General features: G+C 61.6%; 1 protein-coding gene across 7 annotated transcripts in view; it reads right to left on the bottom strand.

Annotated features, from left to right (window-relative positions):
- The window catches only part of ADGRB2 (adhesion G protein-coupled receptor B2), a 37,804-nt gene that overhangs the window by 1,637 nt on the left and 10,437 nt on the right, over positions 1-25,730 (bottom strand). For 3 of the 7 annotated variants that reach the window (XM_066564619.1, XM_066564621.1, XM_066564620.1), the window contains exons 3-27: positions 21,257-21,340; positions 19,342-19,506; positions 15,885-16,052; positions 13,223-13,387; positions 13,046-13,147; positions 12,385-12,491; positions 11,144-11,338; positions 10,964-11,032; positions 10,740-10,848; positions 9,934-10,080; positions 9,144-9,219; positions 8,972-9,074; positions 7,891-7,934; positions 6,050-6,176; positions 5,234-5,337; positions 4,460-4,562; positions 4,067-4,217; positions 3,371-3,440; positions 3,172-3,238; positions 2,983-3,068; positions 2,327-2,425; positions 1,392-1,563; positions 1,224-1,319; positions 1,054-1,093; positions 264-922 (exon numbers count right to left, since the gene is read on the bottom strand). In XM_066564619.1, coding sequence (XP_066420716.1) covers positions 264-922; positions 1,054-1,093; positions 1,224-1,319; positions 1,392-1,563; positions 2,327-2,425; positions 2,983-3,068; positions 3,172-3,238; positions 3,371-3,440; positions 4,067-4,217; positions 4,460-4,562; positions 5,234-5,337; positions 6,050-6,176; positions 7,891-7,934; positions 8,972-9,074; positions 9,144-9,219; positions 9,934-10,080; positions 10,740-10,848; positions 10,964-11,032; positions 11,144-11,338; positions 12,385-12,491; positions 13,046-13,147; positions 13,223-13,387; positions 15,885-16,052; positions 19,342-19,506; positions 21,257-21,340 — 3,308 coding nt within the window. The remainder of the gene's footprint in view (positions 1-263; positions 923-1,053; positions 1,094-1,223; positions 1,320-1,391; positions 1,564-2,326; positions 2,426-2,982; positions 3,069-3,171; positions 3,239-3,370; positions 3,441-4,066; positions 4,218-4,459; positions 4,563-5,233; positions 5,338-6,049; positions 6,177-7,890; positions 7,935-8,971; positions 9,075-9,143; positions 9,220-9,933; positions 10,081-10,739; positions 10,849-10,963; positions 11,033-11,143; positions 11,339-12,384; positions 12,492-13,045; positions 13,148-13,222; positions 13,388-15,884; positions 16,053-19,341; positions 19,507-21,256; positions 21,341-25,730) is intronic. The other 4 variants (XM_066564622.1, XM_066564624.1, XM_066564625.1 and 1 more) reach the window with 4 other exon arrangements.

The raw sequence follows: 25,730 nt of genomic DNA, 5'->3' as shown, positions 1-25,730 counted from the left end.
TGGCAGGGGGACAGGCAGGAGCAGGGGAGGAGATGGAGAAGAAAAGGGAAAGTTCTTTGCAGGGCCAGGATGAGGGGGAACAGGGTTTAGGGGCTCATGCCAGCCCCAATCCATGCCCGGCCGGGGACACGGAGCTCATCCCACCTGGGATGGCCAGGGGGCAGCACAGGGGGGAATTCATGCAACCCTACACGTGCACTCGTGTCCCGGGCACACGGATCCCTCCCCACACGCCTGCACACGGGCACCAGCCCCCCGCTCACCTCCAGGGACCCCACTTTCATGGCAGAGCCGGGCACGGTGCGGGGCATGGTGCGGCTGCGCTCCGACAGCTCCGAGGCCAGGATCTGCCTCACCGTGGGGTGCTGCTTGAACTGGAGGCCGTAGGGCGCCTTCACCGTGGCGTAGGGCTGGTTGAGGTTCACATTGACGTGATCCACGGCCACAAAGCCGGGATAGGCGTCCCCTTCGGCCGCCGGGCGCCCCGTCCCGCCGGGCACCGCCTCCTCCGCGCCGGCACCGAGCGTTCCCTCCTCGCGGGGGAAGGGCTTGAGGCTGCCGGTGCGGCGGGGCAGCATCATGTAATCGCTCTCTCGGGGGGGCTCGGGAGCCCGGATCCAGCCGTATTCCAGGGGCCTCAGGCTGCTCTCGGTGCACAGGTAAACGGGACCCGGCGCCTCCAGGCCGAGCTGCTGCGCCGGCGGCTCGCCCAGCTCGGTCAGACCCGCCACCACGTTCGGCGTCATCTTGGGCACCTGCACCAGGATGCTGGCGGGGGGGATGTTCCCGGGCAGGCTGGAGAAGCCCAGGCCGCCCTCCGAGGTGGTGTTGAGCTTGGGGTCTTCGTCCCCGTCCAGGGAGATGCGGGACAAGGTGCCCGTGATGGTGGCGGGGTTGCAGGTGTTCACCTCTTTGAACAGCACTGTGGGCGGGGAGCGGGGTCAGAGCCGGCCCTGAGGGTCCCACGGAGGGTGGGGGGCACAGGAGAGACCCTCCCCCCCGTGCTGCCTGTCCCTCCCAGGTGTGGCACGGCGACAACAGGGGGGAGCTCACCTGTCTGACACGCCAGGTCAACGTCCTTTTCAAAATCTGTCTATAAAAATCCAGAAAGAAGGGAGAGAGCGAGACAGAGAGGAGAGAAAGAGAGGGACAGAGACGGGGAAATGAAGGACCATGGCCGGGCACGGGCAGCGGCGGGGGTCTCCAGGGGGGGACCCACTCACCAGGATCTGCACCTGCCCGTTCTTGCAGGAGTCGGGCGAGTTTTCATTCTCCTCGCTCCTGCACCCCCCCATCTGACACTTGACCACGTCCTGGACCTGCGGGGACAGAGCCGGTCACGGCCCCGCGGCCAGGGCTGTCCCCCGGCGCCCCTCCGGCGCCGCCCCCACCTCTCGGCGCAGGAAGCCGTGCACGGTGATGATGACGAAGCCCTGGACGGAGTTGAAGACGGCGAAGAGGACCTGGAAGAGGATGGAGCGCCGGTCGGTCATGGCGAGCACGGCCGACATCCAGGTCAGCGCCAGCAGAGGCAGGACCACGCAGGAGCTCCACAGCGATGCCCTGGCGCAGGGAGAGAGGGGCCGGGGTGAGCCCAACGGGTGGGGCTGCCCTGGGACAGCCCCCCGAGCATCGCCCCCCTCCCCACAGCAGCCCCCCGAGCTTTGCCCCGCGCCCCACAAGCACGGCCGGGGCTGTGTGACACAGCTGTCCCCTCTCCCTCGGTGTCCCCAAGCCAGCGCTGGCTGGGAACTGAGGGTTGAGCGGATCTGCGGGCTCCAGCCCCCCGGGTGTGTCCCTGTTCCCACACAGCCACAGGGTGCTGGGGGGACGTGGGGGACACCGCCACCCTCCCACGGCCACCAGAACAGCACAGAGGGGATTTGTTTTGATTTTTTATATTTTTAGTCGAGAATTTTGGGGCTGCCTGTGTTGTGACCAAACCCCCGTGAGCAGGGACTTTGGCAGCCACGCTCCAGGAGGAGGGGACATCCCGAGCTGCTGCCCCCCCACCCAGAGGCCAGACGAGCCCCCCAACCCCAGCGATGAGGTGACCTGCCATGGGAAGCCATGCCATGCAGACGTGATGGGACACCCCGCCCCGAGCACACAGCGTCACCCTTCCTTCCTTCCTTCCTTCCTTCCTTCCTTCCTTCCTTCCTTCCTTCCTTCCTTCCTTCCTTCCTTCCTTCCTTCCTTCCTTCCTTCCTTCCTTCCTTCCTTCCTTCCTTCCTTCCCCTCGGGGACCCCCAGCCCGCCCCATAAGATGCCCAGAGCCCCCTCGCCGCGCTGTGCTCGGGGCGGGGGGCGCGGGACGGGCACTAACATGGCACTGCTGGCGGTGGCGGAGGTCATGGCCGCGCTGGACACCACGCCGCACTTGGTGCATTTCAGCAGCAGGCTGCCGCACGGGGGGGGCTTGGAGCTACGAGCCCAGCGCCCCCCCGGCGCCCCGCGGCCAGGACCGGGCCACGCGGGGAGGAGGAGGAGGAGGAGGGATGCAGGCACGGGGAGAGGGGAGGGAGCAAGGCAGGAGGGCGGGGAGGATGGACAGATGGACGGACAGATGGATGGAGGGATGGACGGACACAGGCAAGAAGCAAATGGGAGGAGGAGAAGAAAGAGAGAGAGAAAGAGAAAGAGAAAGAGAGCGTCGGGTTAGTCGAGGGCGGCGGCTGTTAATGGCGAGGGGGGGTGGCCAAGCGGCAGGGGAGGGGGCGGGCACGGAGGGGGGGCTGCGGCCTGCGGACCCCCCCCCCTTTTCCCCGAGGGGCTGCCCCCCAAATTCTGCCCCTCCAGCAGCCCCCGACAAGGAGGGGCTGTGCTCACCCCGGGCTTGGCCCCCGCCGCCCACTGATGAAATCTGCCCCAGCCCGTGCCCGCTGCTTGGGCACCCCATGCCCAGCCCCCGGCAGGCTGTGGGGGTCGGGGGGCAGCCCCGGGACCCCCCCCCCCCCCCCTCGTGGGGCGCAGGGCACTTACCCAGCTCGCTGCTTTTTGGACTTATCTGAAATGCCGTCGCGGGACATGAGCTTGTTGAAGACGATGATGCCCACCAGCATGTTCACCTGCGGGAGGGTGGGCTCAGGGCTGGCACGGAGCCCCCTGCCCACGGCAGCAGCTGCCATGAGCCCCCCCCCAGGGTGGGTTTTGGGGGGTTCCAGGGCTCACCAGCACGATGACAGCAGCGGGTCCCACGAAGGCGTAGAGCAAACCGCCCTCCAGGGAGAGCCAGCAGCTGTAGGGGACAGAGGGTGGCGTGTCAGGGGACAGCGCTGTGGTTGTCCCTTGCTCCCAGCACGCCCGCAGCAGCCACCGTGCCCCACCCTGTGTCCCCTGTCCCCACCCCATGGCCCCTGTCCCCACGTACTAGCTCGCTGTGCCGTAGCCTTTGGTCCGCGTGAATCCAACAGAGACGGCGACCACGAGGGCTGGCAACCCTGGAGAGGGGACACAGGGCTGGAGAAGCTGGAGGAAGGTGGCACTGTCCCCCCTGTGCCAGACCCAGGGGTGGGGACAGTGATGGAGCTCCTCTGACAGCTCCCCACAGCCTGAGGGTGCCACAGCTGAGACACCTGGGTGTGCTTTCCTCTGCTGTGCCTCAGTTTCCCCTCTGATGTGTCGCAGACATCTTTTATGAAAAATCCTTTCCTTAGGATTTTTCCTCCTGAGAAGCTGAGAGGCCTCAGGAACAAAATGTAACCAATGGTTATCTGCTGCTGTGGAATGCAACAGGGGCATCTGGGATTGGCCTCATGTGGTTGTTTCTAATTAATGGCCAATCACAGCCCAGCTGGCTCGGACAGAGAGCCACAAGCCTTTGTTATCATTCTTTCCTATTCTATTCTTAGCCAGCCTTCTGATGAAATCCTTTCTTCTGTTCTTTTAGTATAGTTTTAATACAATATATATCATAAAATAATCAATCAAGCCTTCTCAAACACGGAGTCAGATCCTTGTCTCTCCCCTCATCCTCGTACCCCTGTGAACACGGTCACACTGATGAGCCTGGGGGTACCAGGGACAGGTGAGGGGTGCCCCCCTGCCAGCCAGGCCGGGCTCTTACCCCATCCCAAGCACAGGAAGCGCTTCCTGACCAGGCGTGTCCGGATCCGGCCGATCACCGCCAGGTAGGACTGCCAGGCCTCGGTCAGCACCCAGCAGAAGGACGAGAGGAAGAAGAAGTGGAGGAAGGCGGCGGTCATGGTGCACACGCCCTGCAGGGGGGGACACGGGGACATCACAGGGACAGCGTGTCTGGCACCGCGGTGGTTAAACCCCCACGCCCGGCGAGGTTTGTGTCAAAGCCAGGGGCGGGCGCGGGGGATTTAATCCCGGGATCGAGTTAATCCAAATCCAATCTGCAGCTGGGAACCGGCAGGGGACCAGGCGAGTGGCCTGGGACCCCGCCAAAGGTGGCAGGGTGGTGGCAGGGTGGTGGCAGGATGGTGGCACCCACCTTGCTGAGCATCTGGGACTGGCCCACGAGGATGAGGATGTTGGAAGCCAGGATGGAGACGCAGAAGTTGAGCAGGATGATGGAGCGCTCCGACTTGATGAACCTGCGGCAGGAGCGGCGTGGGGCCAGCCTGTCCCTGTCCCTGTCCCTGAGCCTGTCCCTTTCCCATGTCCCTGTCCCATGTCCCTGTCCCTATCTCTTGTCCCTTGTCCCTGTCACTTGTCCCTTTTCCCTGTCCCATGTCCCTGCTCCTTGTCCTTGTCCCATATCCCTGTCCATGTCCCTGTCGCTTGTCCTGTGTCCATGTCCCTGTCCCATGTCCCTGTCCCTGTCCCATGTCCCTATCCCATGTCCCTGTCCCTGTCCCTTGTCCCTATCCCATGTCCCTTGTCCCTGTCCCTTGTCCCTGTCCCATGTTCCATGTCCCATGTCCCTGTCCCTTGTCCCATGTCCCCATCCCTTGTCCTTGTCCCTCTCCCTTGTCCCTGTCCCTGTCCCATGTCCCTGTCCCTGTCCCTGTCCTATGTCCTTGTTCCATGTCCCTTGTCCCTTGTCCTTGTCCCATGTCCCCATCCCTTGTCCCATGCTGCCACAGGGTGGGCACTCTCCTGGGGCGGGGACAGTCCCAGGCATCTTCTCCCACCCAGATTTTCCATTCCCATTAATCCCATTGATGTTGAGCCTTCCCCGGTGCCCTGTCCCCCTTTGCCACCCCCTCCTCACACCGCCCCAGGCTCCAGGAGCCCCCCAGGTCCCCATGTGCCCTGGGGTCACCTCCAGAAGGCGGCGTAGATCACCAGCAGGGTCAGCAGGGCCATGCAGGACACGGCGCAGCCGATCATCAGTGGCACCGACGGCGTCCCCGAGGGGTCCATGGCCTGGGGGGGGACACAACACAGGCTGAGCCCAGCCCCCTCCCCACTGCTCCCTGCCAGCCCCTCTGTGCCCTCCAGCCCCTCATTGGGGCCCCCGGGTGCCAGAAGGGGTCGGTGGCAGCGGTGGCACAGCCAGAGGGGACTCTGTGCCAACAGGGGACACGGGAGGAATAGCAATGGGTGCCCCCTCCCCTCCTGGCACACAGCAGTGCCCGGTATTGAGCTCTAGGAACCACGGCAGCCCCTGCCCACACAATCCCACCCTGCTGGGCGTGCTGGGGGTGCTGGGGGGTGCTGGGACCCTTCCCTTGCTGCTGGGGACACCCCCACCCTCCATCACCCACCCCATCCTAGAACTGCTCCGTGCCCATCCCCACCCTCCAGTGCCCACCTCATCCTAGAAATGCTCTGTGCCCATCCCTACCCTCCAGTGCCCACCTCATCCTAGAAATGCTCCGTGCCCATCCCCACCTTCCAGCACCCACCTCATCCTAGAAATGCTCCATGTCCATCCCCACCTTCCAGTGCCCACCTCATCCTAGAAATGCTCCGTGCCCATCCCCACCCTCCAGCACCCACCTCATCCTAGAAATGCTCTGTGCCCATCCCCACCTTCCCTCAGGACCCCCTCTGCCCAGCTCAGGGGTCACCCCCCAGCCACTTCCTGTGTCCCCAGTGGGCTGGTGGCTGTCCCCAGCCCGTCCCTGTCCCCTACCAGGTCTCTGGGCAGCTGGGCGAGCACGGCGAAGGTGGCGAGCTGGCGGCACTGGCACTTGGTGTGCGCCGGGAGGGTCTCCAGGGTTTGGCAGCTCTCCGTGTCCCAGTTTCCCAAGCCAGCATCCCTGATTAATGGCAGGAGAGAGCAGAGGGAGAGCAATTTGAAATGATCAAACACACGGCAGCCCCTCGCGCCTCTCCGGAGTTAACCCCTTCCTGGCCTTGCCCAGGGGGAGGGCACCGAGGGGGCACTGCCAGGGGACCCTCCCGAGCTTGGGGACAGGGGTGAAGCCATCCCTGCCCTGGAAGGCTTCGGGTTCAATCATCCCACAGAGATTTGGGAGGGAAGAAACATCACAGAGAGAGGCTGGGCAGTGCCAGGAGGGGCAGGAACAGCCCCAAGAGCCCCCTGGCACCTGTGTCCCCTCCCAGGGGGGCGATGATTCCCTCTTTCCATGGGGACCCCTCCCTCCATGGGGTCCTCATTATGGGGACCCGTCTGTCTTTGGGATCCCTCATTATGGGGATCCCTTATTATGGGGACCCCTGTCTTTGAGACCTCTCTTGCCCTTGGGGACCCCTCCCAGCCTTAGGGACCCCTCCCACCCTTGAGGACCCTTCTGTCATGGGGTCTCTCCTGTTAGAGAGATCTCTCCACTATGGGGACCACCCTTTAATGGGGACCCACCCCCTTGGGGACCCTCCTGCCATGGGGATCCTTTGTATTAAAGGGATTTCTCCACCTTGGGGACCCTTCCTGTCACAGGGACCCCTCCTGCCATGGGGACCCTTCCTGTTAAAGGGATTTCTCCACCCTGGGGACCTTTCCTGTCACAGGGACCCCACAGGGGATGCCCCCAGTGAGGGGGCAGAGAGCGGGGTGGCACTGCCACGCCCTGGGAGAGCAGCCACAGCTTCCAGCACGTCAGGAAAACCGGGAACTGTGTCTGTGGGACAGCTGGGGACTGTCCCTGGGGCAGGGCTGAGACCTGCCATGCTCATCACAGCCAGCACCTCCCCACCGCTTTGGGGGGTGAATGGAACCAGTGACCCCAAACTGTGGGGTTCCCGTGGCTACCTGGGCAGGGGGGCTGGCAGTGCCCTCCCCCAGCCCGCAGCGCTGCCCGCCCCCCTTCCTGCCCTACTTTCCCTCATTCCTGCCAGCGCTAACAAATCACATCTGGCAGCCTGGCAGCGGCTCCGGGGCCACATCGATCCCGTGGGAGCTCAATTCACCCGTGCCAGTGGGGCTGGGATGCGGCAAAGGACGGTCCTGGCTCCTCATCCCTGGTTCTCATCCCTGCTCCCATCCCTGCTCCCATATCCCTGCTCCCCCATCCCTGTATCCATCCCTGCTTTCTGTCCCTGTTCCCATCCCTGTTCCCCATCCCTGTTCCCATCCCTGTTCCCATCCCTGCTCCCCGTCCCCGTTCCCTGTCCCTGTTTTGATCCCTGTTCCCCCATCCCCGTTCCCTGTCCCTGCTCCCATCCCTGTCCCCATCCCTGCTCCCTGTCCCTGTTTGCTGTTCCCTGTCCCCATCCCTGTTCCCATCCCTGTTCCCATCCCTCTTTCTTGTCCCCATCCCCATCCCTGTTCCCATCCCTGCTCCCTGTCCCTGTTCCCTGTCCCTGTTTCCATCCCTGTTTCCCCATCTCTGTTCCCTGTTTCCCCATCCCTGTTCCCTGTCCCCATCCCTGTTCCCATCTCTGTTCCCCTCCCTGTCCCCATCCCTTTCCCCCAGTCCCTTCTCCCCTTTCCCCCAGCAGCCCCCTGGCACTGCCAGCCCCACCCTGTCCCCAGAGTGTCCCCGTGTCCCCGTGTCCCTGCCCCTCACTCACGTCCTCGAGTAGTCCCAGGTGACACACTGCGGGTGGGAGGTGCCCTGCGGACACAGGGACAGGTTAGAGCTGCCCCCAGCCCTGTCCCCGCCCCACGAGGGACATGCCACCCCTTGGGGACATTCCCTGGGTGTCCCAGGGGTGGCATGTCCCCACCGTGGGCACAGGGACCGTGCCATGAATTGGGAACTGCTGGTCCCTGCCCGGCTCAGTGCCTGCAGGTGACAGGGACCCACATGGCACTGGGAGGGGACACGGTGATGGGACAGTGATGTGACAGCAGGGTGACACATGGATGGCGTGGGAGGGGACACTCATGGCGGTGGTGAAGGAACTCGTTGATGGCACAGGAGGGTTGATGATGAGGAAGGGCAACGCCACGGGAGGGGACAGTCATGATGGCAATGTGGGACAAGGGACTCCTGTGTGGATGACACAGAGGGGGACGCTCACAGTGACATGGGAGGGGACACTCAGTGATGGTGAGGGACACGAACAGTCACACAGACGTGGCAGGGGGGACACCGGCTGATGATATGGGGAGGGGACACATTGATGACATTGGAGGGGGACACTTAGGTTGATGTCGTGGGAGGAGACACATTGGTGACGTGGCAAGGGACATTCACGGTGACATGGGACAAGGACACTCACACTGGTGACATGGGGAGAGGGACATTCATGTTGGTGGCATGGGACGGGACATTCACGGTGACATGGGACAGGGACACTGACACTGGTGACATGGGAATGGGAACATGGTGACGTGGGAAGGGACATCTCCGGTGACATGGGAGGGGACACTCACATTGATGACATGGGATTCATGTTGGTGACATGGAAGAGTGACACTCACACTGGTAACATGGGAAGGGGTACATGGTGACATAGAAGGGACACTCGTGATACCATGGGAGGTGACACTCACATTGATGATGTGGAAGGGACACTCCTGGTGACACGGGAGGGGACACTCACGTTGATTACACGGGAAGGGACGTTCATGGTGACATGGGGAGGGGACACTCACGTTGATGACGTGGGAAGGGACACTCCTGGTGACACGGGAGGGGACACTCACGTTGATGATGTGGGACAGCTCCACCAGCACGAGCGGCTCCGCGGGCCGGGTGGGCGGGCGCACCGTCACCGTCAGCACCTTGGAGGTGACGGCCAGGGGGCTCCTGTGGGAAGGGACACGGGCTGTGACAGGCCCGGGGACAGCAGGGGACACGGCGGGCGGCGCCACTCACCTGGGCGGGGGCAGGATGAGCCCCAGCGTGCGGTACAGCACCGCCCCGATGACAAAGTGCGACGATTCCTCGGCTTCTGCAGAGACAGAGAGAGCCACAGGCTGGGTGACACGGAGTGGGGGACACGCAGGGCAGGCCAGATGTGCGCCCAGATGTGCGCTGGCACACGGCTCGAGAGCACACGTGGTCACCTGCACACGCCCGGGGGTGCAGCTCACGTGTGTGTGAATGGGAGCCAGATGTGAGCCCACACCTGCAGCAGGTGTGCACTTTGTGGACACCTCCAGATGCACACGCTCATGTGTGTACACTCCCAGATGTGCAGGCGTGTGTGCACTCCCAGATGTGCACTCACATGTGCACTTTCACACCTGTGCGCACACCTGCACACTCCCAACATGCACAGTTCCAGATGTACCGGCTCACACCGGTGCACACACCTGCACACTCCCAGACGTGCCCACCTCCAGATGTGCAGGCTCACGCACCTGTGCACAGCCAGATGTTCACCTTCACACCTGTGCGCACACCTGCACGCTCCCAGATACACACACTCATTGATCTCCAGATGTGCACACTCATTGATCCCCAGGTGTGCAGGCTCACACACCTGTGCCCAGCCAGATGTTCATGCACACACCTGCACGCTCCCACCACGCACAGCTCCAGATGTGCAAGCACACACCTGTGCGCTGTCCCGGCCGTGCAGCAGCATTCAGGTGGACAGATTCCCGCCTCCAGCTGTGCGCGCCCCGCCAGATGTGCCCACAGCTGGGCTCCCCCCGCTCACCTGCCGAGGCGAGGCTCAGCACCTCCCTGGGGATGAAGAGCTTGTCCTCGGAGCTGCGGGCCCAGTCCTTCATCCCCCGCCGGCCCCGCATCGGGAAGTTGATGTCGCTGGACACGGCCGACACGGGCTCCCGCTGGATGCTGGTCACTGTCAGGGGACACCGGGGTCACCTCCCCGCTCCTGGGTCCCCTCAGGCCCCCACACTCGGGTGGTGGTGGCCCCAGGATGAGGGAAGAGGTGAGAATGTTGACTCCATGTTTCGGATTGAACTTATTATTTTTTATATATATATATAAAATATAATATATATAATATATAATATATATATAATATATATTATATATATATATATAATATATATAGGAAAGGATTTTTCAGAAAATATCATGGCTCCGCACGTGTCCTGCTGTCACAGACATGTTTTATGAAAAATCCTTTCCTTAGGATTGTTCCTCCTGAGAAGCTGAGAGGCCTCAGGAATAAAATGTAACCAATGGTTATCTGCTGCTGTGGAATGCAACAGGTGCATCTGGGATTGGGCTCATGTGGTTGTTTCTAATTAATGGCCAATCACAGCCCAGCTGGCTCGGACTCTCTGTCTGAGCCACAAGGCTTTGTTATTCATTCCTTCTTTTCTATTCTTAGCCAGCCTTCTGATGAAATCCTTTCTTCTATTCTTTTAGTATAGTTTTAATATAATATATATCATAAAATAATAAATCAAGCCTTCTGAAACATGGAGTCAGATCCTCGTCTCCTCCCTCATCCTCAGACCCCTGTGAGCACTGTCACACCCTGCCACTCACCCAGGTTGTCAGTGACAATGAGGGAGCTCTGGAAAGCCTTCAGCGCGTTCCCCACCAGGTGGATGAAGTCCTCCACCACCTTCATCAGGTGCACGGAGCCGGGAGAGACCTGCGGGAGATGGGAGCAGCTCCGGATTTGTCACCACAGTGGGGACACCCCCGTGGTGGGGACACCCCCGTGGTGGGGACATCCCAGCTGCCACCACCACCCCTGTGCCACTCACCTGCTGCGCATCCTCCCACTTCTCCCGGTTCTCAGCATCCACCATGTAGCTCACCACCTGGAAGAAGCGCTGCGGGGACGGGGCTCAGCGGGGCTGGGGACAGACCGACGGACCAGCCGACCGACAGACCGCCACCTCCCCGGGGATTGGGGGGACCCTCTCCGTCCCCCTGCCCGCTACCTGCACGTCCTCGGAGGACGGGATGTAGGTGGCCCTCTTGAAGGTGTCGGTGACGTTGCGCAGGATGTCCACGGAGAAGAGCAGGTCCCCGCTGTAGTAGCTCTTGCGGGCCATGAGCTCCAGCAGGCTCCGCACCACCTGGGACATGCCCTCCCCTGCCAGCACCCGCTGGCCCTTGGCCAGGTGCTCCCGCAGCTGGCACAGGGAGGGGACAGCGGTGTCACCTCGCTGCCACCACCCCACAGCGGTGCTGAGTGTCCCTTGTTGTCCCCAGAGCCCCGGGGGACACTGCGGAGTTAACTAAGGCAGGTGCAAGGATGTGCAGGTTGAGGGAGTCCGCAGGGGTTTGGGGACATCCAGGTGGGTCTGGGGACATTCACAGGGGTTTGGGGACATCCAGGTGGGTCTGGGGACATCCACAGGGGTTTGGGGACATCCAGGGTGGTTTGGGGACATTCACAGGGGTTTGGGGACATCCAGGTGGGTCTGGGGACATCCACAGGGGTTTGGGGACATCCAGGTGGGTCTGGGGACATCCACAGGGGTTTGGGGACATCCAGGGTGGTTTGGGGACATTCACAGGGGTTTGGGGACATCCAGGTGGGTCTGGGGACATCCACAGGGGTTTGGGGGCATCCAGGGTGGTTTGGGGACATTCACAGATGTTTGGGGACATCCAGGTGGGTCTGGGGATATTCACAGGGGTTTGGGGACATCCAGGGTGGTTTGGGGACATTCACAGGGGTTTGGGGGCATCCATGGGGTCTGGGAACATTCACAGAGGTTTGGGGGCATCCATGGGGTCTGGGGTCATTGTCCACATTTTTCCCAAACCCGTGGGAACGCAACTCAAACACGCCACTCTGGGACTGGGATATTTTTCCAAGCCCACAGAGATCTGTGGGTGGTCACAAAAATCTGGGGACATCCATGGGGGTCAAGGGGCATCCTGTCCATCCCAAAAGCCTTTTCCCAAACACACAGGAACACAACTCCAAGCAGAACCCCCCTCCAGCTCTGGGATGGGATCCCTCTTCCCACCCCACAGGGGATTCCATGGGGATCTGAGGGAACCTTCCCATCCCAAGAACCATTTCCCCCTTTTCCTGCCCACCCACGGAGCCGTGCCTCAGTTTCCCCATGCCAATGAGGTCAGGTGGCTCTTGGAGCACCAGGGATGGGACAGAGCCCCAGGGACAGGGACAGGGGACAGAAGGGGCCGTGCCAGAGTGGGCACCTACTGAGAGATGCAAGTATCTGTACTCGTGGGACACGCAGCGGGCGAAGCTGGGCACACCCCAATAGGCGACCCCGTGGGGGCTCAGCAGGCACCGGCGGCTGGCAGTCCCTGCGACAGAGATTTGGGATTGGGGCTGGCACTGCCACCCCCTCCCTGGCACCCCCATGCCACCCTGAGCAACTCCGGGGCCAGGGGATTTAGGGCTGCTTGACCCCAGCATCACCCACCACCCCCTGCCCTGCTCCAGGGGATTTAGGGGTGCTTGACCCCAGCATCACCCACCACCCCCTGCCCTGCTCTAGGGGATTTAGGGGTGTTTGACTCCAGCATCACCCACCACCCCCTGCCCTGCTCTAGGGGATTTAGGGGTGTTTGACTCCAGTATCACCCACCACCCCCTGCCCTCCTCCAGGGGATTTAGGGGTGCTTGACCCCAGCATCACCCACCACCCCCTGCCCTCCTCCAGATGCCTTGACCCCAATGCCACCCCCTGCCCCTGGGGCTTTGGGGTAGCTCAACCCAAATGCCACCCACACCCCCCACTCTGCTCCAGGCCAGAGGGGTTTGGGCCATTTGTCCCTCATGCCACCCACTGGCCCTGGGGTTTGGGGTGCCCAGCCACCCACCACCCTGTGCCAGCCCTGGGGACATCTGGGCTCACCTGTGGCGTTGGGGGGACATTTGTTGTAGATGATCTCCCCTGCAGCCGTCTTCTTCCAGGTCATCAGCATCACGTACTCATCCTTGCACATCTCGTGGTAGGCTGGGCGGGGAAGGGGGGATCAGCACAGCCCAGATGTGGGGCGAGGGCCGCTGTGGGGTGGGGGGTACCCCATACCTGGGCATTTCTTCTCGTTGCAGGTCTTCACCTCCTCGCCGGTGCCCTCGCAGGGGTAGCCCTGCATGCCCGTGCCCTCGCACATGCGGAAGCGCCGCTGCCAGCCGGTGTCGCAGGTCTTGGAGCAGAGGCTCCAGTGGTTCCAAGGGCCCCACTTGCTGTCTGCTGTGGGGATGGGGACACTGTGGGACACCTGGCTCCGCTCACAGAGAGTGGCACCCGTGGGGACAGGGATGGGGCACCCTCGGCGCTGCCCCACGCGCTGTGAGCCGCAATCCCGCGGGGTGTGAAATGCGTTGATCAGTGATTGAAATCTCAAATCTCTTTTAGAGCAGACTGGCATCCTGCTGCAGATGCCCATCCTGCTGCAGATGATGCCCATCCTGCTGCAGATGATGCCCATCCTGCTGCAGATGCCCCTCATTCCCTGCCACCATCCATGTACATTCCTTGTTATTTGGCTTTTTCTCCATTTCCCTTTGTTTGAGCAAGGCTGCTCAAACTTGTCGACTCCACAACACGAATTTAACTGAGGACGCATTCCCAGACTTTCCCAAGGTTATCAATTCATGCCCTACTTTGTCCCAAAACTGAATATTGTGGATTTCCTCAGGAGAAATTTGTGGGAAGTGTAGAAAAAGCCACCTTACACAGCCACCACCTCCCGCCCTGTGGCTGCCACCGGTGCCACCACCTCTCCCACAAACAAGGAGCGGCTCAAAGGACAGAACGAGGACCTCATGGTCCATCCTCTGCCCGGTGTCCCCACGCCCAGCGCTGTCCCCAGCCCCGTGTGCACGGTGACATCTCCCTCGTGCTTGTACGCCCAAAGCACGGCGGGACCCGCCGCCACCTGGCACCGACGGGTCCCCAACGCGGCCCATGACGAGGACAGTGCCAACCCCCGGCTCCTCCAGCTGAGATGTGCCCGGTGATCCCTGGCATCACCGACATTCCCGGTATTCCCGAAATTCCCGGTATTCCCAGTTCAGGAGGCACAGGGACCTTTATTGAGCCGCGACACCGCGAGGTCACCGCGGGGACACCCCAAGGCCCAGCCGGGACCCCCCAGCCCGTGGGGACCCCCCCAATTCCCGAAAAATTCCCAAGGAATTCCCGGGGGTGGGGACCGGCCCCTGGCCCCGAGCTGGTAGCGCTGGGAGGGACGGGGACACTGCGGAGACACCGCGGGGACACTGTGGGGGTGGCACTGGGACTCTCCTGTCCCAGTTCCTGTCCTTGTCCCCGTGTCCCCCTCCCGGGGGTGGCACTGCCGTCCCCCCGTCCCCACCCCAGGGGTGTCCCTCTGTCCCTGTCCCACTGTTGCTGCCCCTGTCACCCTGTGTGACACACGTCCGTGTCCTCCTGTCACTGTCCCTGTCCTGGACATGGCACTGCTGTCCCCTGTCCCTGTCCCCATCACAGTCCCAGAGGTGGCATTGCTGTCCCTCTGTCCCTGTCCGTGTTGTCATCCCCTGCCCCGTCCTCCTCTCCGTGTCCCTGTCCCCTTGTTGCTGTCCATGTCCCCTGTCCCTGTGTCGCTGTCCCTGTCCTGGACCTGGCACTGCTGTCCCCCTGTCCCCATCACAGTCCTGAAGGTGGCATTGCTGCCCCTGTGTTCCTGTCTGTGTTGCCGTCCCCTGCCCCTGTCCTCCTCTCCGTGTCCCTGTTCCCCTGTGACTGTCCCCTGTCCATGTCCCTGTTCCCCTGTCTGTGTCCCCTGTCCATGTCCATGTTCCCCTGTGGCTGTCCCCTGTCCATGTCCCTGTTCCCCTGTCCATGTCCCTGTTCCCCTGTCTGTGTCCCTGTTTCCCTGTCCCTGTTCCCCTGTCTGTGTCCCTGTTCCCCTGTGGCTGTCCCCAGTCCGTGTCCCTGTTCCCCTGTCTGTGTCCCTGTTCCCTTCTCCATGTCCCTGTTCCCCTGTCCATGTCCCTGTTTGTTCCTCTGTCCATGTCCCTGTTCCCCTGTCCGTGTCCCTGTTCCCCTGTGACTGTCCCCTGTCCGTGTCCCTGTTCCCTTCTCCATGTCCCTGTTTGTTCCCCAGTCCGTGTCCCTGTTCCCCTGTCCGTGTCCCTGTTCCCCTCTCCATGTCCCTGTTCCCCTGTCCGTGTCCCTGTTCCCCTGTGACTGTCCCCTGTCCATGTCCCTGTTCCCCTGTCCGTGTCCCTGTTCCCCTGTCCGTGTCCCTGTTCCCCTGTGACTGTCCCCTGTCCATGTCCCTGTTCCCCTGTCCGTGTCCCTGTTCCCCTGTCTGTGTCCCTGTTCCCTTCTCCATGTCCCTGTTTGTTCCCCTGTCCATGTCCCTGTTCCCCTGTCCATGTCCCTGTTCCCCTGTCTGTGTCCCTGTTTCCCTGTGACTGTCCCCTGTCCATGTCCCTGTTCCCCTGTCCGTGTCCCTGTTCCCCTGTCCGTGTCCCTGTTCCCCTGTGACTGTCCCCTGTCCATGTCCCTGTTCCCCTGTCCGTGTCCCTGTTCCCCTGTGACTGTCCCCTGTCCGTGTCCCTGTTCCCTTCTCCATGTCCCTGTTTGTTCCCCTGTCCGTGTCCCTGTTCCCCTGTCCATGTCCCTGTTCCCCTGTCCGTGTCCCTGTTCCCCTGTCCGTGTCCCGTGCTGGGTGCGCGGTGCCGTTTCCCCGCTCCCCCCCCAGCGCGCGGGGCCTTACTGGGACAGGTGGGGTTGGAGCACTCCCGGGCGTCGGCGTGGGCCCCCCGGCACTCGGCCCAGCCCTGGGGGGCTGAGACGCTGCACCTGCGCGTCCGCTGCTGGGTGCCGTTGGCACAGGTGACGGAGCAGCGGCTCCAGGCGCCCCACTGCAGCCACTGCCCTTCCACTGCGGGGACAAGGAGAGCGGCGTCTGTAGCCGCGGTTCTCTTCACAGAGAAAAGCGAGGCACAGCTTCCCCAGGATGTTTGCGGGGATTCACTTTCCCTTCACAGAGAAAAGCGAGGCACAGCTTCCCACTGGGATTCACATTTGTCGCAGACAACTTTTCATGAAAAATCCTTTCCTTAGGATTTTTCCTCCTGAGAAGCTGAGAGGCCTCAGGAACAAAATGTAAACATTGATTATCTGCTGCTGTGGAATGCAACAGGTGCATCTGGGATTGGGCTCATGTGGTTGTTTCTAATTAATGGCCAATCACAGCCCAGCTGGCTCGGACTCTCTGTCTGAGCCACAAGCCTTTGTTATCATTCTTTCCTATTCTATTCTTAGCCAGCCTTCTGATGAAATCCTTTCTTCTATTCTTTTAGTATAGTTTTAATACAATATATATAATAAAATAATAAATCAAGCCTTCTGAAACATGGAGTCAGATCCTCGTCTCTTCCCTCATCCTCAGACCCCTGTGAACACTGTCACAGACAATCAGGAGATTTTGGGCAGTTAAGTGGAGCTGAGTGCTTGGCAGATTCAGTGTAATACAGTGTGATATAGTATAGAATAATATAGCACAATAAAGCAATTAATTTTGCTTCTGATATCAGTGGAGTCAGATCCATTATTTGCTGCCTTGCTTTCTGACAGGTGTCAGCTCCCGCTGCACTGCGGCCCCGGCTCAGGCTCGCTGGGCAATGGGTCCAAGCCACAGATGTGCCAGCTCATCCTGGCCAGGCAATGCTGGGAGGGGGGATTGTCACTGGGACCGGCCCCTGCGCCGGCTGGGACACAAGGGACACGCTCAGGGTGGGGACCTTGGTGTTGCTCGCACCAAACTTGGCGTTTCTGGCAGCCTTGGTGTTGCTTCCAACCAAACCCAGCGTCTCTGGCATCGGTCCTGCCAAACCCAGCAGCCCTGGCATCACTTCTAACCACACCCAGCATCCCTGGCATCGCTTCTGGCCAAATCCAGCATCCCTGGCATTGCTTTTTACCAAATCCAGCATCCCTGGCATTGCGTCCAACCAAATCCAGAATCCCTGTCATCAGTCCTGCCAAATCCAGAAACCTTGGCATCACTTCCAACCAAATCCAGCAGCCCTGGCATCATTCCCTGCCAAGCTCAAGACTCCAGCAGCGTCTCCACAGGACAGCCATGGCCAAAGCTGCGTGCCATGGGTGCCACATCCCTGTCAGAGCTGCTGCAGGAGCAGCTCCCGCGTTCCCTCCTGCTCCGGCTGCCCCACATCACACGTGGTGTCCCCACAGGAACAACATCTGAGACACGGCATCCCTGCCCGTCAGCACAGAAACCCCACAGCCGCCACCACGGACACTCGTGGCACGCAGGAGGAAGGGACAGCTGTGGCACTGCCACCTGTGCGCAGGCAGACCCTTCAGCCAACCCCCTTTGTCACCTCCCTGTGCCCCACAATGTCCCTGTGCCACCCCAGTGCCAGGCACGGCAGAGGGGAGGGAAGGAGCCGCCTCCTCTGTGGTGCCCTGCCCATGATGGGGTCCTGAGACCCCGGCACAGCCAACAGCACCAAATTTCCTCTTGGATCTCCAGCAGGGACGGGACGGTGCGACACCGAGTGTCACAGCAGCCCGTGGCGGTGCCACCCATCCACGCCAGCACCAGCAGCAGCCCTGGCGCTCAGCTGGCACCATCTCCTGGCATTCCCAGCGGGAAGAAGGAGCGTGGGGAGAGGAGGGAGGTACTGACTGGGGCAGCTCTGGATATTGCAGGGCTTGGCCTGCAGCTGGGGGCCCTCGCAGGCCTTCCCTGGGCGCCGCGGGGCCGCGCAGCGCCGCGTCCTGGTCCTGGCGCCGCGCCCGCAGGTCACCGAGCACAGGCTCCACGGGGACCACTCCTGCCATGCGCCAGCAGCTGCAACACAGCACAGCCCAGGGGGGGTTGCTGTTTGAGGGCGGTTTGGGAGCAGGATTTGCTGTTTGAGGGTGTTTAAGGAGCAGGATTTGCTGTTTGAGGGTGTTTAAGGAGCAGGATTTGCTGTTTGAAGGCAGTTTGATAGCAGAATTTGCTGTTTGAGGGTGACTCAGGAGCAGGATTTGGTGTTTGAGGGCGGTTTTGGAGAAGGATTTGCTGTTTGAGAGTGGTTTTGGAGCAGGATTTGCTGTTTGAGGGTGAGGAAGAGCATCCCCCGTGCTGTGCCAACGCTCGGCATCCCCAGCACACGGCTGGGCGGAGACCTCAGCGATTTTGGAATCAACCTCAGCCATGGCATCTGGCCCTGTGGCCACCTCCTGGATGTCCCCTGATGTCCCCAGGGCTGTCCCTTTGCCACCGCAGCCACTCCAGCCTCTGGGGGGCCCTGGCACCGAGGGGTCCTGGCACAGCAGACCCCTTGTGCCCTGCCCAGTGCTCAGCCGGGCACAGCTCCCGAATTTGTTATCCCAAATCCCTGAGCTGGCAGCAATGCTCCAGCCTCCCTTGTGGGGTGCTGGCACTGGCGGCGCGTGTCCCCCCAAAGCCACACACACGGGTCTCCCTGATCCCTGTCAGCGCACCCAGCACCGTCTGCCCCTCACATCCACAGGAAAGCACCAGGGACCATCCTAAAGGATGCTCCTACTCCAGCTCTGACATCCTCGGGGTGCCAGGACAGGGCTGCACTCCCCGGTATGCACACTGCATGTCCCGAGGGTGAAAATGTCCCCTTGAAACACCCCAGATTAGGACAGGGCAGTGTGGCTGCCACTGTGGCACCCTGAGGTCCCGCCTGTGTCCCACATGAGACACACGGACACCACCATGGACAGACAGGAGATCCTCAGCATCCTGCTCGAGTCACCGAGCAGCTCAGCCCCTTCCTGCCCCACATCAAGGGGAACCCCTTGGAATGCTGCAAATCCCTCAGGCTCCAGCACAAACCTCGGGGACACCCAGGAGGAGCCCACAGCTCACCAGGAGAGAGGATGGAAAGGAGATCCCGAGGTAAATCCCTGGCAGCAGCACCCCTGACAGGGCACAGGGTGCAGGCACCCATTCCAGACACCTCCCCGAGAGAGGATGGAGGGATGCCAACAGCACTCGGAGCATCCCAGCACAGGCTGGGCACCACAACCACGCCAAGCCACCCTTCCCATCCACCACAGCACCCCGGAGACACCCCAGAAACGTCCCAGCAACGCATCCTCTCTGTCCCCACCCGCCTGCGGGGAGCCGGCAGCGCAGCCCCGCGCTGTCCCCGCGCTGTCCCCGCTGCTGTGCCCCGTACCTGGGCAGGTGGCGGTGTTGTTGCAGGTGCGGGTCTCCCGGAGCAGCCCGCTGCACAGCGTCCCGTAGGGAGAGGAGACGCAGGAGCGCGTCCGCACCTGGGAGCCCTGGCCGCACGTCAGCGAGCACACGCTCCACTGCGACCACTCCTCCGCCGCGGGGTCCCCTGAGGGAGACAGCGAGCCTGAGAGGCCGCGGGGGACAGGGGACATGCCAGCAGGGACACGGACAGGGACACGGACAGGGACAGGGACAGGGAGGTGGCAGCGGGGAGCACAGAGGGGAGGATGAGGGGGTGTGGGTGTCAGTGAGGTGAGGTCTGGGGGAGAGGTGGGGAAGGGATTGGGGCACGGGATGGCAGCTGGTGCGAGGGACAGGGTCTGTCCTGGGAGGGGATGGCAGCGCAGGCAGGGTGGGCAGCGCAGGGTGGGCAGTGGGCATCGGGGACAGGGTGAGTGGGGTGGACAGAGTGGGCAGTGGGCAGCACGGACGACATGGACAGTGTGAGCAGGGTGGGCAGCACAGACAGCACGGACAGGATGAGCTGGGTGAGCAGGGTGGACAGCGTGGACAGAGTGGGCAGGGTGGGCAGGGTGGGCAGTGGGCAGCACAGCCATGGTGGGCAGGGTGGGCACAGTGGGCAGTGGGCAGCACAGACAGCATGGACAGGGTGAGTGGGTGGGCAGCACAGGCAGGATGAGCAGGGCAGAGTGGTCAGTGGGCAGCACGGACAGGGTGGGCAGCACAGCCATGGTGGGCAGTGGGCAGCACAGACAGAGTGGGCAGGGTGGGCAATGGGCAGCACGGACAGGGTGGGCAGCACAGACAGGGTGGGCAGCACGGACAGGGTGGGCAGCACAGACAGGGTGGGCAGTGGGCAGCACAGACAGAGTGGGCAGGGTGGGCAATGGGCAGCACGGACAGGGTGGGCAGCACAGACAGGGTGGGCAGTACGGGCAGCACGGGCAGGGTGGGCAGCATGGGCAGGGTGGGCAGCACAGACAGCACGGGCAGCACGGACAGGGTGAGCAGGGCAGGGTGGGCAGCATGGGCAGCACGGGCAGCACGGGCAGCACGGACAGGGTGGGCAGCACGGGCAGCACGGGCAGCACGGACAGGGTGGGCAGCATGGGCAGCACGGGCAGGGTGGGCAGCACGGGCAGCACGGGCAGGGTGGGCAGCACGGGCAGCACAGACAGGGTGAGCAGGGCAGGGTGGGCAGCACGGGCAGCACGGGCAGCACGGGCAGCCCTCCGCGGCTCCCTCTCCCCACCCCGTCACACGCTGACATTTACAACAACCGGCTCTTATTAAGGTTGATGATGTCTCTGAGGCTCTTGGACAGCCCAGCAGCAGAGCCCATCCGTTTAAATTAAACAGGGATAGATGGGGGAGGGCTCCAAAGGGGACCGTTTGTCCTGGAGACAAGCAGAACGTGGGCTCCGCGTCACCCGCGGCGGTGACAACGTGCTGGGGCTGCTCCCTGTCACAGGAGCAGGACAGGGCCACCACCGGGGTCACCCAGGAGCTCCCAGTGGGGCAGGAACCCCGTGAGCAGCCGAGTGTGGTGGGAATTCTGCATGTGGAGCAGAGCCGGGGCCCATCCATCTCCCTGCTCGCCTCCGAGCCCTCCGACCATAAATCAGGGAGGCCGGGGAGGGGGGAGCAGCACGTTCAAATTACCCAGATGGATTTGCCAAATAAATACGTTTGAACGAAACAATTAATAGATTTTTTTTTTTCCCCTGCTTTTGCTTTACAACCCTCGGAGGAAAGTGCAGAGGCAAAAATTTATAAATGGAGCAAATTAAGGCAGTCCGTGGGAAGGAAGCTAAAGGGAGTCGCTCCATCTCTGTCACCCCTGCCCAGGTGCACGAGCCTGGTGTCACCAGTGTCCCCCTGCCTGCTCCTGGTACCTGTCTGGGCCATGTAGACCCCGGGTTCATCTGCTGACCGTGGCCACTGGGTCTTCACCTTCTGGTTCTCCTCGACTGCATTGCCTAGGAGAGAGAAATGCCCAGGTGAGAGTGGGCAGGGGACAGGGATGGGGACAGGGATGGGGACAGGCCAGCACAGGACATTCCAGGTGAATACAGGGGTGCCTGGCCCCATGCTGACACCCCTGGGAGCAAGACCTGGTGGAGCATCACTGAGCACACCCCCAGCACCCCAAATGTGTCACAGCTACCCCAAAATGTCCCAGGGGTGGCAGCTGGACCCCAGCCCGGGGTGCCACGTCCCTGCTGCAGGCAGGGTGCCCATGTCCCCACAGTGCCAAGCAGAGGCGCTCTCCTGTCCCCACTTATCAGCTCGCTGCAGCGAGGTGGCACAAATTTATGGCTCGGCTCACCAAAAATAACAAGTGATCCATCAAGGGCACTTGGCGTGAAATTAACTGGCATGTGCGGGGCCCGGCGGGGGACGCGGCTGCAGGCACAGGGGGACACCTCCCTCAGCCTCCCCCACACCCCCGGGCCACCTCCCAGTCCTCCAGAGGGACTCCTGTCCCCAAATCCGGGCCCTGGAGCTCCTGTGGATCCATCCCAGCTGCTCCTGCCATGGGGACAAGAGGGACAGCAGCATCGGTGCCACCCCAGGGATGTCACCCCCAGAAATGCTGTGGTCACTCCACTGCTGTAACAGCCAGGAGAGCAGCCAGGGATGGCACAAGCACCTGCCAGCCAAACACAGCCATGTCCCCAAGGGATGCAGGGGAGGTGGCATGGGGACACCTGGCGCTGCCAGCGTGCTTTGGGCACATGGTGGCACCCACTGGGACACAGAGCAGGGACACCCAGCCCCAGGCAGGGAGCACAGCCTGCTCTGGCACTGCTTGTGCTGTCAAAAAGCCCCAAATTCACTGAGTTTTGCCTTGACTCGGGGTAACCCTTCAGGGCTCCCTGCTGGCACCCTCAGATCCTGTCCTTGGACATCGCACTGCGGAACTCCCGGGGGCATGGGAGGCACAGGGGGACCTGGGCACCCTGAGGGGATACCCAGGGCGGGTCTGTGGGGGCCACCACGGTGAATTCCCCACAGGGCCACCCCCTCTGGGAGCGCCACAGCAGAATCACACACGGCACAGCAAGAGCCTGGGGAAAGCCATAAATCCCGAGGATATACGAGGGCGTTCTCCCTGGCTGTGTTCGACAGAGACACCAAATTCAATTTCCTTCGGAGAGCACTAAATCCTTGCCTGTCACCACCAGGAGGCTGCAGCCAACCCCAACACCACACCCCGCCCTGCCCTGGGGTCCCCCCAGCACCCCACCACAGCACAGCTGGTGGGGACAAGGATGGGAGGGGATTTTGGGGACATCGGGGGTGTTTTTTGGGGACCTCAAGGTGAATTTCCAGGCTGGCTGTGTCCTTGTCCCAGCAGCACCTCACTGGGGGTTGGTTTCTGAGCAGGGATGGGTTCGGGGTGGGGGAAACCCAAAATTGGAGCTGCTTGGCCTCGACACAGCAAAAAGAGGGGGGTCACACCTTTGGGGGTCTTCAGAGGGGTCACACCACCTGGATCGTGGAGCAGCAGGGTCGAACACACCCAAAGTCACCCCACAAAACTCCAACCCACCCACGTGGGAGCAAGTGAGGAATGCAAGGCAGGGATTAAGGAATGCAGGAAGGGATTGAGGAATTGGAGATGGGGGGGGTTCACTCTTTTGCTTTGCTTCCTCTCAGGTTGGAGCATGGAGCCCTTCTGATGGTTTGAACATCACAGAAATCTCCAAAGGACGAGGGCCCAACGTCACGGACTCGCTGAGCAACAGATCTCTGATTGTCACCACGGTGCTGGTAGAGCACTGCCAGCCTGTCACTGTCCCTCCCCACATCCCCAGGGATACCCCAGGGATCCCCAATGGCTCTGAAAGCTCACAGCACCCCAGGGCCTTTTAAAAGGATGGGACTCGATACAGCGTGGATTTGTATCATAAAAGGAACGGGACCAAGGTGCCCAGAGGGGAACAGAGACAGGGGACACCTGGTCTGGGGCAGAAGGGCTGGAACCAAAGGTCTTGTATCCCTCAGCAAGGGGTTAGCAGGGTGGGAGCTGAACATAAGCCCTGAATCCCCCTGGGGGAGTGGGGATGACGTGGGCACCGGGGACCTCGGGGTCAGGGCATCGAACACACCCAAAGTCACCCCACAAACCTCCAGCTCACCCACGTGGCTCCAACCTCATCCCTGAACCCCCCTGGCAGAGTGGGGATGACGTGGGCACTGGGGACCCCAGGGTCAGGGTGTGGAACCCACCCAAAATCACCCCACAAAACTCCAACCTGCCCACGTACCTCCAACCTCATCCTGAACCCCCCTGGCAGAGTGGGGGTGACACCAGGGACCCCGGGGTCAGGGCATCGAACAAACCCAAAGTCACCCCACAAACCTCCAGCTCACCCACGTGGCTCCAACCTCATCCTGAACCCCCCTGGCAGAGTGGGGATGACGCGGGCACCAGGGACCTTGGAGTCAGGGCATCAAACACACCCAAAGTCACCCCACAAACCTCCAGCCTGCCCACATATCTCCGACCTCATCCCTGAACCCCCTGGGGGAGCGGGGATGACGTGGGCACCAGGGACCCCGGGGTCAGGGCTGTGGGGAGGCTCTGGGCGGGCGCCAGCCCCACGTCGCTGCGGCGGAGGAGCCGCTGAGATCAGTGCTGGGCGCCCGCCAAGCCTCGGCTCACAGGCGCCATTCAGCCCCCCGGCCCTGCGTGCCACCATCCATCCCCCTCAAAGGGGACCATTCTCCACCCCCGGGGGCTGGGGGGAGGCCAGGTGGGAGCTGGGGCCCTCCCCAGCCGCATGAAGGGTGCTCTGGGATGTGGCTCGGCGCGGTGACACCCGGCGGGGACGGTGGCAGCGGCGTGGCACGAGGGGCGGCCGTGGCAGCGCGTCACCCCCGTGGCTCTGGCACTGCAATAACACTGAGCCTCCGGGCGCTCCGGCCTTTAATTGAATGTCAAATGTAATTTGGAGAAGGAGCCGGAGTTTGCGGCCGTGGCAGCCAGAGAGAGGCGGAATGTGGCACTGAGCCCTGCCAGCTCTGCAGGGACCCCCAGGGCCAGCGCCCTGTGTCAGGCTCGGGGGAAACAACCCCACCGAGCCACCCCTGGGGATGTGCTGGGTCCCCTGAAGGAGCATCCCAATTCTCCATCCCATCCTGGATCCCCCTCCTCCATCCCATCCTGCATCCCAATTCTCCATCATGGATCCCAATTCTCCATCCCATCCTGCATCCTAAATCTCAATCCCATTCTGGATCCCCCTTCTCCATCCCATCCTGCATCCCTGTTCTCAATCCCATTCTGGATCACAATTCTCAATCTCATCCTGGATCCTAATTCTCAATCCCATCCTGGATCACGATTCTCAATCCCATCCTGAATCCCACTATTCCACCCAGTTCTGCATCCCCCTTCTCCATCCCATCCTGCATCCCAATTCTCAATCCCATCCTGCATCCCAATTCTCAATCCCATCCTGAATCCCAATTCTCAATCCCATCCTGCATCCCCCTTCTCCATCCCATCCTGCATCCCAGTTCCCAATCCCATCCTGGATCCTAAATCCCAATCCCATCCTGGATCCTCCTTCTCCATCACAGATCCCAATTCCCAATCCCATCCTGATCTCCCTTCTCCACAGGCAGCCCCAGCCACCGCCGGTGTCACCCCTCGGGCACAGGGTCAGCCAGGCTGACCTTGGGGCTGGCACCTGACCCCGGCTCTGAGCTCTTAATCACCCACGGGGAGTGGCTTTTAAAGGGGGGAAAATAAAACAAAACAGGAAAAAAACCCCATAAAATGAAAAATGAAACCAGCTCAAGCAGCTCCCCTCGGGATGAGGCGATTTAGAGCCCTGCAGCTGTAAGGGACCGGGGATTTAGTGGGGGATCTGCCCGTAATGACATTTAGCTCCTGAAATAAATGCTAAAGCCCAATGAAATTATCTCTACACCCACCCCCGGCCCCGCCACCTAATCTGCCGGATAAAGACCCCGCACAGCCCAGCCGGGGATTGCTCCTGCCCACACATCACCCTGAGGCTGCTGAAGGGAAAACATCTGGCCAGATGTGTCCCAAAATCCCCTCATCGCCTCGCCGGGCTCGGCACCACAGGCACGGGCAGAACCCCAGTGTCGCAGGCATCTTTTATGAAAAATCTTTTTTTTTCAGGATTTTTCCTCCTGAGAAGCTGAGAGGCCTCAGGAACAAAATGTAACCAATGGTTATCTGCTGCTGTGGAATGCAACAGGTGCATCTGGGATTGGGCTCATGTGGTTGTTTCTAATTAATGGCCAATCACAGCCCAGCTGGCTCGGACAGAGAGTCCGAGACAGAACTTTTGTTATCATTCTTACTTATTCTATTTTTAGCTTGCT

This window comes from Molothrus aeneus, chromosome 23, assembly GCF_037042795.1.
Source record: "Molothrus aeneus isolate 106 chromosome 23, BPBGC_Maene_1.0, whole genome shotgun sequence".
Classification (NCBI taxonomy): domain Eukaryota; kingdom Metazoa; phylum Chordata; class Aves; order Passeriformes; family Icteridae; genus Molothrus; species Molothrus aeneus.
Note: the sequence above shows the minus strand (reverse complement) of the source record. Positions and strands in the feature narration are given on the sequence as shown.